This window comes from Rhipicephalus microplus, chromosome X (genome assembly GCF_043290135.1).
Source record: "Rhipicephalus microplus isolate Deutch F79 chromosome X, USDA_Rmic, whole genome shotgun sequence".
In the NCBI taxonomy this organism is placed as follows: Eukaryota; Metazoa; Arthropoda; class Arachnida; order Ixodida; family Ixodidae; genus Rhipicephalus; species Rhipicephalus microplus.
The window spans coordinates 99,526,431-99,541,949 of NC_134710.1; the positions used below are offsets into that span (position 1 = coordinate 99,526,431).

Below are 15,519 nucleotides of genomic sequence, written 5' to 3' on the forward strand. Positions count from 1 at the left end.
CCCCCCCACACTCCGAGTGCTTCCTGCAACAAATATAGTTTTGCAATGCTTCCAAAATCGGAAGCATTCCAAGGTTTTCTTTTTTTTTTCGTAGCATGAGCTAGAGGTTGAGCCGTTTCGCGTGGCTTACGTTGAGCAGGGCTGTGTATGCGCGAGGGAGCCGTGACGTCTCACGATACACAGCTGGCGCGCAAGAGAAGGGTTGGATAGGCTGCCCTGAAGCCTGGAAGCCCCTGTCACTGTAGTGAGCTAGCGCTTGACTTGCGTGAGCTCACTCGCTAGTCTGTCTGTCTGTCTGTCTGTCTGTCTGTCTGTCTGTCTGTCTGTCTGTCTGTCTATGTATGTATGTATGTATGTATGTATGTATGTATGTATGTATGTATGTATGTATGTATGTATGTATGTATGTATGTATGTATGTATGTATGTATTCATGTATGTATGTATGTATGTATGTATGTATGTATGTATGTATGTATGTATGTATGTATGTATGTATGTATGTATGTATGTATGTATGTATGTATGTATGATAATCTAGCTAACCCTAGACAATCAGAAAAGCTAAGTATAATCAGCTGGACCTTATAGCTCACGTGACGTATATCCTGGCATAGCCGAGCTAAGACACTGCTGTTCTTGTTTTATGACTTAGAGTTGCCCTAAAGGCATAATATTTTGTGTCTAAAATCACGGCCGCTCTTCGAAAAAAAAAAAAGGGTGGGGGCTTAAGTGGAACATGATAGCTATACCCTGTCCGTAGTGCGTACTTCAACCACTTAATGCATACTTTTTATTCTGTGATGTTACTAGAGAATTTTAAATTGTGGGTAAATGATCAAGTTGAAAATTGCGTGTGTCCGTGAAGCTTTCGCATATGATATGGCTGTATTCTTTGTAATGGGCAGCATGCTTTAAACCACGAGCAATTATGCGCGTGAAATCTTTTCGAACTTGCTTTGAGCCAACTACGCGGTCTTTAGCGAATCCGCGCAGTAATCTGTGTGCCTTTTGTAATCGGTGGCTGGTTTTAATGAATGAATGAATGAATGAAACAACTTTATTGTGAGATCCGGCTAGTTGCAGGTCCGGGTCAGACCGCTCACATGGAGGATGGAAGACACTGTCTCCCAATAGCCTGCCTGGTCTGCTGGATAGCCCGGGTTTGGTCTTCCAAGTTGAAGCTGAGCAGTGTTGTACGCCAGCGGCTCCCGGAGAGGTTCTGGGAGTCTGCTGGCTTCTTGGGACACCCCCATAGCATGTGGCTTAGGGAGGCCGCTTCTTTTTTACAGGCTTTACACATCAATTCTGGGTTAATTGCAGGAAACATTTTCCTCGAAAAATTACAGAAATCTCTCCGCTTGGTCTTCGAGCTGCAAGTCAAGTTGCGAATGGATTATTAAAATTGTGGTTTATTTATATTTATTTACGCTCAAAGGGGTTTGGATAAGAAGAAACAAAAATAACAAAATACAGCGAGTGATACCGACAATTAGCGCTTATCGAATAGGCTAGTACTTGTATATATGATGGGGGTTACCTCGCAAAAACATGAATTATCACCAACTGATGTTAGCGGAAAGAAGTTTGCAGGTATAAATTAACAGCAGCAAGCACAGGACCGAGTTGACTGGTGGAATATGGTAGAGGCCTTTGTCTTGCAGTGGACGTAGTCCGGCTGATGATGAAAGCAAGTCGCTGATATACGCAGTAGATGTTTCGGAAAATGTTTTACAGCTACGTTTTACGGCGGAGCTGTGAATGGCGCACCTCTGATTTTGCGGCGTCCGTCCACGTACAGGAAGAATTAAACTCGCGCTACCTCCTCCGAGCGGGCAACGACGTTACGAGGGCCCAATAGCGTAGGAACGCTGAATTTTGCCGCGAGTCATGCCGTACATCGAGACGTCACACGATGATGTCTTCAATTCACAATGTCGATTGGTCAGCAGTATACCGATCCCGAAGGCAATGCAACACCACGCGAGATGTAGTGAAGGGGGCGCATTTCGTCGCTTAATTTGATTGCCGAGAACTCTGAGGGTGGTGTGGAAAACGTTATAACGTGGCCTAAATGTGGTGAAGATGAAGCACATTCCGCATTTCGAGGAATACCTCATGATAACACACACGCACCAGGGGCGTAGCCAGAAGTTTTTTTCGGAGGGGGAGGGGAGGGTTCAACCAGCCATACTTTATGTATGCTTGTGCGTGCGTTTGGAATGTGTGCGTATATATCATCATCATCATCATCAGCCTGACTACGTCCACTGCAGGACAAAGGCCTCTCCCATGTTCCGCCAGTTAACCCGGTCCTGTGCTTGCTGCTGCCAATTTATACCCGCAAACTTCTTAATCTCATCTGCCAACCTAACCTTCTGTCTCCCCCTAACCCGCTTCCCTTCTTTGGGAATCCAGTTAGTTACCCTTAATGACCAGCGGTTATCCTGTCTACGCGCTACATGCCCGGCCCATGTCCATTTCCTCTTCTTTATTTCAACTATGATATCCTTAACCCCCGTTTGTCCTCTAATCCACTCTGCTCTCTTCTTGTCTCTTAAGGTTACACCTACCATTTTTCTTTCCATTGCTCGCTGTGTCGTCCTCAATTTAAGCTGAACCCTCTTTGTAAGTCTCCAGGTTTCTGCTCCGTAGCTAACTACCGGCAAGATACAGCTGTTATATACCTTCCTCTTGAGGGACAGTGGCAATCTACCTGTCATAATTTGAGAGTGCTTGCCGAATGTGCTCCACCCCATTCTTATTCTTCTAGTTACTTCAATCTCGTGGTTAGGCTCAGCGGTTGTTACCTGCCCTAAGTAGACATAGTCTTTTACAACTTCAAGTGCACTATTACCTATCTCGAAGAGCTGCTCCTTTCCGAGGTTGTTGTACATTACTTTCGTTTTCTGCAGATTAATTTTAAGACCCACCTTTCTGCTCTCCTTGTCTAACTCCGTAATCATGAGTTGCAATTCGTCCCCTGAGTTACTCAGCAATGCAATGTCATCGGCGAAGCGCAGGTTACTAAGGTATTCTCCATTAACTCTTATCCCTAACTGTTCCCATTCTAGGCTTCTGAAAACCTCCTGTAAGCATGCGGTAAATAGCATGGGGAGGTTGTGTCCCCCTGCCTTACACCCTTCTTGATTGGTATTCTGTTGCTTTCTTTATGAAGCACTATGGTAGCAGTTGATCCCCTGTAGATTTCTTCCAGAATGTTTATATATACTTCATCTACGCCCTGATTCCGCAGTGTCTGCATGACGGCTGATATTTCTACTGAATCAAACGCCTTCTCGTAATCTATGAAGGCTATGTATAGCGGTTGGTTATACTCTGAGCATTTCTCTATTACCTGATTGATAGTATGAATGTGGTCAATTGTTGAGTAGCCTGTTCGAAATCCTGCTTGTTCCTTTGGTTGATTGAATTCTAATGTTTTCTTTACTCTGTTAGCAATTACCTTTGTAAATAGCTTGTATACTACAGAGAGCAAGCTGATCGGCCTGTAATTCTTCAAGTCCTTGTCATCTCCTTTCTTATGTATTAAGATGATGTTAGCGTTCTTCCAAGACTCTGGTACCCTTCCCGTCAGGAGACACCTCGTAAACAGGGTGGCTAGTTTTTCTAACACAATCTGTCCTCCATCTTTCAGCAGATCTGATGTTACCTGATCCTCACCAGCAGCTTTGCCTCTTTGCATGCTCTCCAAAGTTTTTCTGACTTCTTCTATCATTACTGGTGGGGTGTCATCTGGGTTACTGCTAGTTCTTATAGTATTAAGGTCGTGGTTGTCTCGGCTACTGTACAGATCTCTGTAAAACTCCTCCGCTATTTTAACTATCCTATCTATATTGGTAGTTATTTTGCCTTCTTTGTCCCTTAGTGCATACATCCTACTTTTGCCTATCCCAAGTTTCCTCTTCACTGCTTTGACGGTTCCTCCGTTTTTCAGAGCGTGTTCAATTCTCTTTATGATATACCTTCTTACATTGCATATTTTACGTCTATTAATCAACTTCGAAAGCTCTGCCAGTTCTATTTTGTCTGTTGTACTTGACACTTTCATGATTTGACGCTTTTTAATTAGGTTCTTCGTTTCCTGGGAAAGCTTGCCAGTGTCCTGTCTAACTACCCTGCCTCCAACTTCCACTGCACACTCCGTAATGATACTCGTCAGATTATCATTCATTGTATCTACGCTAAGGTTGGTTTCTTCACTAAGAGCCGAGTACCTGTTCTGCAGCGATACTCTGAATTCCTGTACTTTCCCTCTCAGTGCTAGCTCATTGATTGGCTTCTTGCGTATCAGTTTCTGTCGTTCCTTCTTCAAGTCTAGGCGAATTCGAGACCGTACCATTCTATGGTCACTGCATCGTACCTTGCCAACCACTTCCACATCCTGCACGATGTGGTTGGCAAGGTACGATGCGTGTATATATCCAGAAGCAAAATAGAAAAATGGGGAAGGGTTGAATTCCCCCAATCCTCTCCGCTCGGCGACGCTATATTGACACACACACACACACACACACACACACACACACACACACACACACACACACACACACACACACACACACACACACACACACACACACACACACACACACACACACACACACACACACACACACACACACACACACACACACACACACACACACACACACACACACACACACACACACACACACACACACACACACACACACACACACACACACACACACACACACACACACACACACACACACACACACACACACACACACACACACACACACACACACACACACACACACACACACACAAAAATCAGTGATCTCCTCGCCGTGATAACTGTTTTAAACAAATCAGCACAGTGTCACTCACTTTTTTCCCCATGTACGAGTTTCTAATGCACGGCATTGCGCGTTGTATGTTTCTTGCGAAAAACAATGCGTTGCTGCCTTTCCATCCTATGATAACGTACACACATTTTTTTCAAGCAAGGTGTTTGAATAGCGCGCTGTTTTATTATTATTTGTGTGTGGCAATGCGAAAACTTGTTTCGTTGCTGCTTGTGAAGTACTCTCATACATACATGTTGGCTTAGCTATTCACAAATGTTTCACGTACTCCTCGATGACGCAATGTTTCTGAAACTGCTGGTATTTATCAAGCTCAATGAAATTTCGTTATCTGTGAAAGCTACGTGCAGGAGTTTTGTTGCGTCTTGCCGGTTTTACACTTACATTTTATTTTGCACATGGCCTGTAACCATCACGTAAAGCAACAAAATTTACTGTCATAATTTCGTTCATTTCTTTTTGTTCTTCACGAGTTTCTGAGCTTTCATTGATTGTAGTTTTACAGCAATGCTAACACCGGACGCGACAAGCAGATGCGGGCGGTGGCGCGCGCGCTGCATGAAGCCGCCCGTTCGATCCCGTCTGGCAACCGCGCCGGCAGGGAAGGTCACGTCCTCTCTTCCGTGCAGGGGAAGGTGATCTGCCGGGCGTTTGGCTGTGAGGCATTTTAGCTCGAGCTTGCAGCGAGAATGGCTTTCGTCTCTCGCAGATTGGCCTGTACCTTGGCCAGGCATTTCCCGAAGCAAACTCCGAAAGTTACTCACGAAGCGATAACTGCGCTCACACTACGAAAGCTTTCGACCACGCCATGCTCCTATGCAGCCGCCGGTTCAGCCGAGGTTTCCAGCATCCTCGAGGAGCGCATTCTGGGCCAGACCTCTACGACTAACCTCGAAGAAACTGGCCGCGTACTCAGCATTGGAGACGGTATCGCCCGCGTCTATGGCCTCAAGAACATTCAAGCCGAAGAGATGGTGGAGTTTTCCAGCGGGTTGAAAGGTATGGCCCTTAACCTGGAGCCGGACAACGTGGGTATCGTCGTGTTCGGCAACGACAAGCTTATTAAGGAAGGCGACATTGTGAAGCGTACAGGAGCCATCGTGGACGTACCGGTAGGTCCCGAGCTTCTTGGTCGCGTTGTGGATGCCCTTGGCAATCCCATAGATGGCAAAGGACCCGTCGCTTGCAAGTCGAGGGCCCGTGTCGGTATAAAGGCGCCAGGTATTATCCCGCGTATCTCAGTAAAGGAGCCTATGCTTACAGGAATCAAAGCAGTCGACAGCTTAGTGCCAATTGGTCGTGGCCAGCGCGAACTCATTATTGGAGATAGGCAGACCGGCAAAACTGCAATCGCAATTGACGGAATTATCAACCAAAAGCGTTTCAATGATGGTTCCGACGAAAAGAAAAAGCTGTACTGTATTTACGTTGCCATTGGACAGAAGAGAAGCACAGTCGCGCAGATCGTAAAACGCTTGACCCAGAGCGATGCCATGAAGTACACAATCATCGTCAGTGCCACCGCGTCGGATGCTGCCCCGCTTCAGTACCTCGCACCCTATTCGGGATGTGCCATGGGCGAGTATTTCCGCGACAACGGCATGCACGCCCTCATCATCTACGACGATTTGTCCAAGCAGGCCGTCGCGTACCGTCAAATGTCTCTGTTGCTGCGACGGCCCCCAGGTCGCGAGGCATACCCTGGCGACGTCTTCTACCTTCACTCCCGTCTCCTCGAGCGAGCAGCCAAAATGAACGACACCTTCGGCGGCGGCTCCCTGACCGCATTGCCCGTGATTGAGACGCAGGCCGGTGATGTGTCGGCCTACATTCCCACCAATGTCATCTCTATCACTGATGGACAGATTTTCCTCGAAACTGAACTTTTTTACAAGGGTATTCGACCTGCCATCAACGTTGGGTTGTCTGTGAGTCGTGTCGGCTCAGCTGCCCAGACGAAAGCCATGAAGCAAGTGGCAGGGTCCATGAAGCTGGAACTTGCCCAATACCGTGAAGTTGCTGCTTTCGCACAGTTTGGCTCCGACCTTGATGCAGCCACCCAACAACTATTAAACAGGGGTGTCCGACTCACAGAACTGCTGAAGCAAGGCCAATACACACCGATGGCAATTGAAGACCAAGTTGCAGTCATCTACACTGGTGTCCGTGGGTACCTCGACAAACTCGACCCTGCCAAGATCAACGACTTTGAGAAGGAGTTCCTTCAGCACATTCGAAGCCACCACAAGGACGTCCTAGCTACGATTGCGCAGGAAGGCCACATCAGCGAAGCCACAGATGCGAAACTGAAAAATATTGTCACTTCATTCATGGCTAACTTCACAGCATAATTTATACTTTTCTTGTATGGCTTCAACTGCCCTGCCGACTTCTCTAGTCTATGTAAATGAGTAGATATAGGCTAGACTTCATCTCTGTGCAAGAGCTTAAATTATGTGCTGTAGTGTCATGACGACAATAAATTGGAAGGCGAACAAGATAACTTTTGTGTTGTTTATGCTTTTTCAAAGTAGATTCTCCATTTTTTTTTAAGTGCAAATGTGGCTGTTGTTGCCAGAAGCTGTTTGAATTTTGAATAGATGTCTGTATGGATCCCATCCATCAAGGTGCCAAGAGATAATATAGTACCATTTAGTTGCTTGACTGCCTTTTAGATTCATATGCACATCACTTCGTGTTTAGCCATTCTGTCCTCATAGCGTGTAAACTACCTTCCCACTTGCTCAAAAATTTTTGTTTTTTCAAAGTCAGGCAAGTGGAAGTGTTTGTAATCCACTTACCTGATGCCACTTTGTACTAGTAGTATGCTTACTGAAAACAGTTTCATCTATGCCATCTTTTTATTCACTTAAGCAGTTGTCAGCTTTTTGCAGTGATTTGTAACGAATGCACCAAAAGGCTGCTATGGCTACTTTCTGCACACCTTCAGTTTCGTTCTTCGTGGTGGCATTCCTGAGTCTTCGAAATATACTTCACATCGAGGCAGGGCAGAACGCTCATCACATTCATTGTGAATGCTGTCCATGAGGCTTCTCGAATCATTTTGAACAGCTGGGCCTGGTTGCGGTTAACAAAGTTGTCAATCACGGTGAGCAGCATCCAGTTCAAGAATACAGTCATGCCTTTTGCAGACATGAGGCTGAGTCCTTCCATTTTCATTATCTGAAAGGTAATAATTTGAATGTCAACATTCTTGCTGACAAGTTTTGTCACTCCCAAACTGTTATGAGAGGAATACAGTGATGTGGAATGAGCTTTCTGAGACTGTACAAGTTATGAGCATTATGAGAGAAAACTGAGTTTGTTTTTAAGCAACAATTATGAGCTGAATACAACCTGTCATGATATCTGAGATTTTATGGTGCAGTACTTCTGAGCTTGAAAGTTGCAGGGTCTAGCCCAGCTCTAGTGGGCCCATTTTGATTGAGACAAAATGCAAGAACCCTTGCGAATTTGTATTTTGGTACACATTGCAAAGGACACTACTACAGCATGCCTCATAACAATTGTTGGTTTAGCACATAAAACTGTAGAATTTAATTGATTTTGTGATTGTGAGAACTAACCTAACTTGCATTTGAGTGCAAAATCTATAGCTTTGCCATGGGGCAGTCAGCCTATTTCAACAAAGCCTTTCTGGCCTCTTAAATGGGAAGTGGGTGTTCTGATGAGTATTGAACATAACATTATGCCTAATGGATAAGAGCTGTAGAGCACATGCTGAAAACATGTAAACGATGTTGTGTCTACTGAATATCTTAATATGGTAGTGCGAAAATTGACAAAAAGCATGATCAAAGAGGAACTTAAGATGATGCCTGTGCTCTTTTTTTTATCTTTCATTTACTTTTCCTCTACACTACTATGTTATCCAGAGTCCGTACTTACTAGTATTTGAAAATGAACTAACCTCAAGAGTCTCCAGTTTCGGACGACTGCTGCGGATGGCGATCTCTGTGTAGATGTCGAGGCTTTGCAGACGTGCCTTGAACTGGCCCTTCATGATTGCATGGGGTCGCAGTGCAGTGTATTTGCCAGTAATGTTTAGGTCTTGCACCTGTGTAAGACATGGTGTATATCACAATGATTTTTTTCACAAATGGTGTTCTTCAGTATTTGGCTTACGTTACGCATATATATATCATTTGTGCGCTGCAGCTTTCTGCTCATGCACTGTGACATGACATGCTCTACTAGTTCCCAAATAGGCAGTGCCACTACACAGTATCAACCTTGTAAGTAGTACCACTGAGGAGGGAGAGGTGGATAATAACATGTGTACTCAAATTTTGAGCACTAATTATGGCTTGCATAAAAGCATCAGACTATGTATGGCAAATGGGACGACTCCAGACTGCAGCATCAAGGCTCTTTCTCTACGCTACACGGCATACCGGGTTTTGGTGTCTATAAATTAAGAATATAATGAAAATGTCAAATTTAAAAAAGTGTCATCCTACTTAAATCATGAAAATGCTTGAATCTGTCGCTGTGATTCATAATCTTTCCATTCCCACAGGGATCTAATAGCATGTGCTGGCCAGTCGGTCCCTTTAAAATGTTGGCATCAGCTGCCATTTGTCAGCACATTTCCTTGGTATGATTAATGAGGAAAAAGTATATAGTATGGCTTTCTTCTGGGTGACTTCATTCTAATAACCATGGAATGGGCAGAAGGAAAGGGGCACGACGCAATTTCATTGCACAAGCAACGAGATAACATGCAAAAACTAGGCATTTAACATAGAGAGGACTGCAACTAAATAACGTGCTTTGACCAAGCTCTACTGTGGTCTCCTGTACCCATGTAGCCAGTGGCTACTTTACAGATGACCATGTGGCTACAACAGCACAGTGGACCTTTGCAGGTGCAGCTTTCATGTGTAATGTGTAGTAAGTATAGTCTACAAACATCAACTTGTAAAGGTTGGATTTTAGGCAAAGGCCTTTTTTCACTGTGTTCATATGAAATATTTCTGGTATGTGAGCATGAATGTAGGATTATTGGACTCTACTCTTTTTTTATAGTACCTTGTGACTTGTTCGGAAACCCTGACGAAGACCGGTCCACCAGTCAAAACCGTTAGAAATAAGATTAAGGCAACTGCAAAGTTGAGCGTTGTCAACAAGGATAAATATATTTCTCAACAGTTTCGAGAGGGAATCTCTCTTCGTCAGGGAATGTGTTGGACTAACATAGATGTTCAAACTTCGTTGCTGCCGCGTCCCTCTGGCCTTGAAAGATGTTTGCGAGAGTGAGAGAGAACTAAAGAAACAAACAAAAAAGAAATGAAACACTGTGAACGTTGAGCACAAAACCAGACTCTGCACATCCAAATGTCGGTGTAAGTCCACATCTGGTTCTCATACCGTGCTGGGCAGTTATTGACGTGTGTCCGGCCACCCGAGATTTTCGCCACGGTGGCGGAAGGGTCCCGCGACGGCGCACATAAGGGAAGAGTTTCCTCTTAATGGGTCGGTCGGCTCTTTACCTTTCATCTTCGCCCGTTTCCCCTAATATAGCCGTCAAGTGGTAGGCGAGCGTAAACACTTCGTATGTACACGTGAGGAAAAAAAACAAGAAAAGACACTTTACACGTACGAGTCAGTCAGAAAACAAGCATGGTCTACAGTTATTAATCTTTGTCGCCAATTTCTTCCTGACTTACTTCTCAGAGGCAGGAGAGTCTTCTGGGGTCCTTGTTGATGCCGGCTACTAATGGTCTAAATTTGAAAATAAAATATGCCTCGCTCTGTTCGCGCTTGCGCCCGTTTGAGAAACCGGACTATAAAAGAGTTATGTTATGCTGATAATTTCAAAACTGTGGTTTGGCAGGTGCAGATGTCTTGATAAAGGTAGCTTCAGCAGTGAAGTGGCGTGGTACCGGTGATTATTGAACCGCAGCCGAAATGGCGTGTCTGTTTGGCTGATATATTCTTGCCCGCAGATATTGCAATGTAGCGTGTATATTACGTTACTGGAGTCACAACTAAGGCTTTCAGTTATGCAGAATTCGAAATCCGAGAAGTGCGCTTTTGATTCATGTGTTGTGACCATCTGTGGGCATACCTTGCAGTGAAATTTTTCGCAGCGATGGCACCCTGATTGAATTTAGGGGGGTTTGTTTTTGTTCTCACAAGAATGTCCTTCAGGTTTTTATCCCTGTGGTACGCCACGTGAGGGCGCTCTGCGAAAATTGAAGTTAGTTGTTTGCTTTGCCTGATTATGTTGAAATAGCAGGAAAGTGTGTTGCTGACTCGTGGCATTGATGAAAAGTAAGTTAGTACAAGGTTTTTTTGGGAAGTTTTTTGGATACTCTTTTTCTATATATGTATATATATATATGTCTGTGTGTGTGTGTGCCTGTGTGTATAATATTTATATAGTGCCTGTGGTTGCATATTTTCAGCATTGGCACCTATATATGCACTCTAGCCATTTTGCAATTAGATGGCCGCCTTTTCCTGTTGGATACGGGATGCTAGAGGCATGTGTGCTTATAATTGGGTCGAAGTAAAAAAAACCTTGGTTGTCAAGATTACCCGAGTCCTCTGCAGTGACGTCGCTCAAAATCTTATTGTTGTTTTGGGACGTTAGACCTTTGTAGTTATTACTAATTAAAGTCCACATTGTGAGCAAATCTCTATTCTCCATGTGCCAAGGCCTTATCTTTTTGGTGCATCAGCAATATATATGGGTAACGAAGGGGTTCACAAATACTTTCATTGTGCCAGTGTATCCTAATATATTGGCATGCATTTTGAGGACGTTTTGTGGAAGGGTACTAGAGAATGAGAGCAGCTGAATTTCGAGAAGAGAGAAAGGGAAAAGTCAATTGCCGTGGTTGGCTCTTTATTCTTCTAGGCAGGAAGCATTTTTTTCCACAATGAAGAAATTTTGACTGCAAAGTATGCTGTTAGAAACTGAATACTACTATTAGTACTCATTACACTACTGGAGACCTGCAAAAGCTAACAGTGTAAGAGCATTATGTGTATTGGCAGAGTGGCATCTATTTGTGTGCCCAGCAAAGCCCTATACAGGAAGCCGAGCTGGCACAATATACCTGTCAAATCTAGAAAGCAAATACTGTAAGTTGTCATTGCCAGTTGCAAGTAACACTCTATCCGGTCCCTTTCTTCTTTAGTCTACTTAAGTTGCATCCTTTCTTCAGCATGAACCAACTAACCAAACGGTGTGTTTCATTAAACATTGTCAACCTCTTACTGATAAGATTGCCTGCACATAATAGATGAAAATACAATGATTTATAAATACCTTATTTTCTCTATTGTAAACTCTTATAAATTAATAGAAAATTCTAGTGCCTTTTATGGGGCCCTTAAAATGCAAAGCAGAAAAATTTCCCCCTGCTCATGCTGGTAGTAGTTAAATTTGTGCTACAATCTAAAACTGAAAGTACTTCTCTTGGAGTGAAGACTTAAAATAATTTGTCTGTTTGACTACTTTCACACGATCAGTGTGGAATGTTGGAAGACTAGACATTCCCAAATTAATGAAGTATTCTGCTAATTGATTCAGTATAATACTCTAATAATCACCACTAAAAAATCTAAATATTTTTCCAATATGGTACTTCGGTGACTGTTCGCGATAAAACAGTACTGAAGCAAAATGCTTTATTCTACTCACAGCGCACCTAACAGTTGGCCACGGTTTGCCGCTCAAACAAATTTTTTGGGTGAAACGCAGTAATGTTTTTATAACATTTTAGTCAAACATGACTTTAGTTGCAGACATTGTTTGTTTCTATTTATAGATAAAAAAACGTGTGTCCTGTCGTTGAATTAACTGTGGAAGCATTTCATGCTACATGCTGTCTAGAATAGTGCAGCCAATTACTTACACCAGTGTTTTCAAGCAGATTTCAGTCAGTGGGCCGCAGTTACAGAATTTAGTCCCGTAAGGGCCGGCTCAGGGAAGAAGGCGAAAGCAGTGTGTGCAAGGGGCGTTATTTCGTACTCATTGTCAGCAAACTTTCTGCTGAAAAAAAAAAAAAACTTTTCCCATAGCTCATATATGTGTTATTTTTAAAGAAGATTCAGGACCAACATTCCATTGAACAACATGTCGATACCAATCTCCAAAATCAGTAAAATATGGAGACCGATTCTGAGATAATGTTTTTGTTTCACATTTACACTTCAAAGCTTGGTGACCTTAAGAAACACTGCTTTAGAGCAGTCATGCCTGTGTAGCTCACACACATGCTTATTACAAAAATAAATAAAAAATTTGGAGCGAACATAGTTCATTCCGAATTCCTGAGTAGGGCGAATCGTGGGGACTTAATCAAATGGCCAGTAAACAACCCCAAAGTTCAAAAATTGTAATGAAGGGAAATATGCACATTTTTCTATGTGAACATGCTGCCATAAGAATTTCCCAAATACAGTAAACTCCCTTGAATACGAACTCTGTTAAGACGAATTCTTGCTTAAGACGAGCAACACAGGGCTGTTTCTTTGGTTTCCCATAGACTCAATGCTAAACAAATCTGCTTAAGGCAAACCGTGTAACAGGCCTCTTCTCTGAATGCAAACTCTTGCAGTGATCAACAACAAAGGGGATTCTGCGCAACAAACATTATAGTCTCAATGGGGGGGGGGAGGGCATTCAAGCGAACAAGAGAAAGTAAAATGAAAAAAAAAAAGGAACTTCCTGGCGCAAAGACTCAAAGAATAAAAATCAAAAACATGAAAGCGAGCTAAGTGGAAAAGAAAGGTCAGCGCTTAAAGCTGGTATTTCCTTCACCCCTAGCCTGTAGGTGGAGAAAGGGCTGGCTTTATCAGCAAAGAAAGCAACAAAAAGCATTTGTCATTCATATTCTCCTCGCATTCTTCAGTTCCCCAACAGGAGTAAAATGAAGAACAGAAGAGCACAAGAGCTTGGCTTGAAGGGAAAAAGCAAGAGAAGGGGAGCGAAAAAAAGCCAAATGAAAGTGAAAACGAGAACAAAGATTGTACATTATAATCACATGAAATGGAAACCATATAAGCGACACTAGCACTTTCATCAGAGGAGTCAGATGCACTGTCATCGCCGTCACACAATGTTGCCTGAGCACATGCTGTGGTTTCTTCGCATTGTTTTGCATAGGGCCTGTGCCCATTGTATATGTTCCCAATGAAATGCAGCAAATTTTGATGCACCGTTTTCATTATGAAAGTGAATGACAAAGGAATGTCATTTTGTACTGTGAATATAGCTGCGTCGTGTCTTTTTGTGTGCCCAAGGCTTGTGATAGTGAGTAGCATAAACGTAAATCGTCAGCTGCATGTTGTTCAGGAAAAATTACGTTGGACTGAATACAAGTAAATATCCGACCCCCCCCCCCCCCCAAAAAAAGCTCGCGAGCTTTCATAAGCAACTTGGCATATATTGGCTTTCTCAAGGTAGCGGTATGCAGTGGAGGTGTATCCAAAAGTGATACAGCCGAACCTCTTTATAAGAGACACTTATATATGAGACAAATGGGTATAAGAGACATTAGTGGGTTTACAGTAAAATACAGGTTGACAAGAAAATGCATACAAGGCACCCTGCTTATAAGAGACATCTCATATAGAAGACAAGAACTGCTGCCCAGAGCATGCCTTTTATAAAGGGATTTAACTGTAACAAAGCCAGTAAGCAGCCTCTCAGAAAGTGAACAGTGAGAAGAATAAGTTTTCTATTCTTTGAAGAAAAATTCTGCTTGTCTCTCCTTTTTATCGTTTTCTAATCATCAAGGTAAGGTCATGGATTAGTTTTCTTGTTAAAATGTGGTAGCAATTTATGAGCATACTTATTATGAATTTTCCAAATCGAGTGCTCGTTATGTTTGTCTAAATACTCTACTTGAAAGCTTAGTTTTTATCAAGCTGAGCCAAGTAAATGCTTTTTCTTGTTCCTTTCTTCTCCAATATAGGTATACTTCATTCAGTGTTTTAAAGCAAAATATTTGAGCTTACTTAGCACATTAGCATTTGGTATTGAGAGGTACTTATAATAAGACGAACTCCTGATAAGATGTACAGAAGATCATGGTCCCTTCGAGTTCATCTTAAAGGGAGTCTACTGTATGTTCTATAATAAGGAAGTTACAGGGGTGAAAGCATCCATTTCAGCTGGTTTCGAATTTCGATTGTGATATGTGGGGTTCAACGCCCCAAAATCACCTTATGATTTTAAGAGACACCGTAGTGGAGGACTTTGGAAATTTCGACCAGTTGGGGTTCTTTAATGTACACCCAAATTTGAGCACATGGGCCTACAGCATTTTCGCCTCCATCGAAAATGCAGCTGCCGCAGCCAGTATTCGATCCCGTGACCTGTGTGTCAGCAGCCGAGTACCTTAGCTACTAGACCACCGCGGCGGGGGTGTTGCAAATTTTCGCAGGGCTTTACTACTGCCCTTCCCTGCCACAGAGAGAGGAAGGCATACGTAACCAGTCATAGTGACTCCGCCTGCTTCGGCAACGTGACATGACATCACCGATACACTATCAGCGTGCACCCAATGACCAAGGAGGATTTCTCTCCCATGAGCACGTATAATAGCAGAATGTGGAGGAGGCGCAGTACGAGGAGCACCTTTTCCCTAGTGGAAAGTAGAGAGATGCTTCTTTATTTTGAAGA

At 43.3% G+C, this 15,519-nt stretch overlaps 2 protein-coding genes across 2 annotated transcripts; one reads left to right on the top strand and one right to left on the bottom strand.

Annotated features, from left to right (window-relative positions):
• The first annotated feature begins 5,440 nt into the window (after positions 1–5,440).
• On the top strand, positions 5,441–7,359 carry LOC119176309 (ATP synthase F(1) complex subunit alpha, mitochondrial). The gene has a single exon (XM_037427528.2). The coding sequence runs from the start codon at positions 5,546–5,548 to the stop codon at positions 7,205–7,207; it is 1,662 nt and encodes a 553-aa protein (XP_037283425.1). The 5' UTR covers positions 5,441–5,545; the 3' UTR covers positions 7,208–7,359.
• Positions 7,360–7,579: 220 nt separating this feature from the next.
• On the bottom strand, positions 7,580–9,058 carry LOC142775676 (uncharacterized). Its single transcript, XM_075877318.1, has 2 exons — positions 8,788–9,058; positions 7,580–8,039 (listed from the first exon to the last, which is right to left on the bottom strand). Exons 1-2 carry the CDS (start codon positions 8,878–8,880, stop codon positions 7,803–7,805), a joined length of 330 nt encoding a protein of 109 aa, XP_075733433.1. The 5' UTR covers positions 8,881–9,058; the 3' UTR covers positions 7,580–7,802.
• Positions 9,059–15,519: the final 6,461 nt, after the last annotated feature.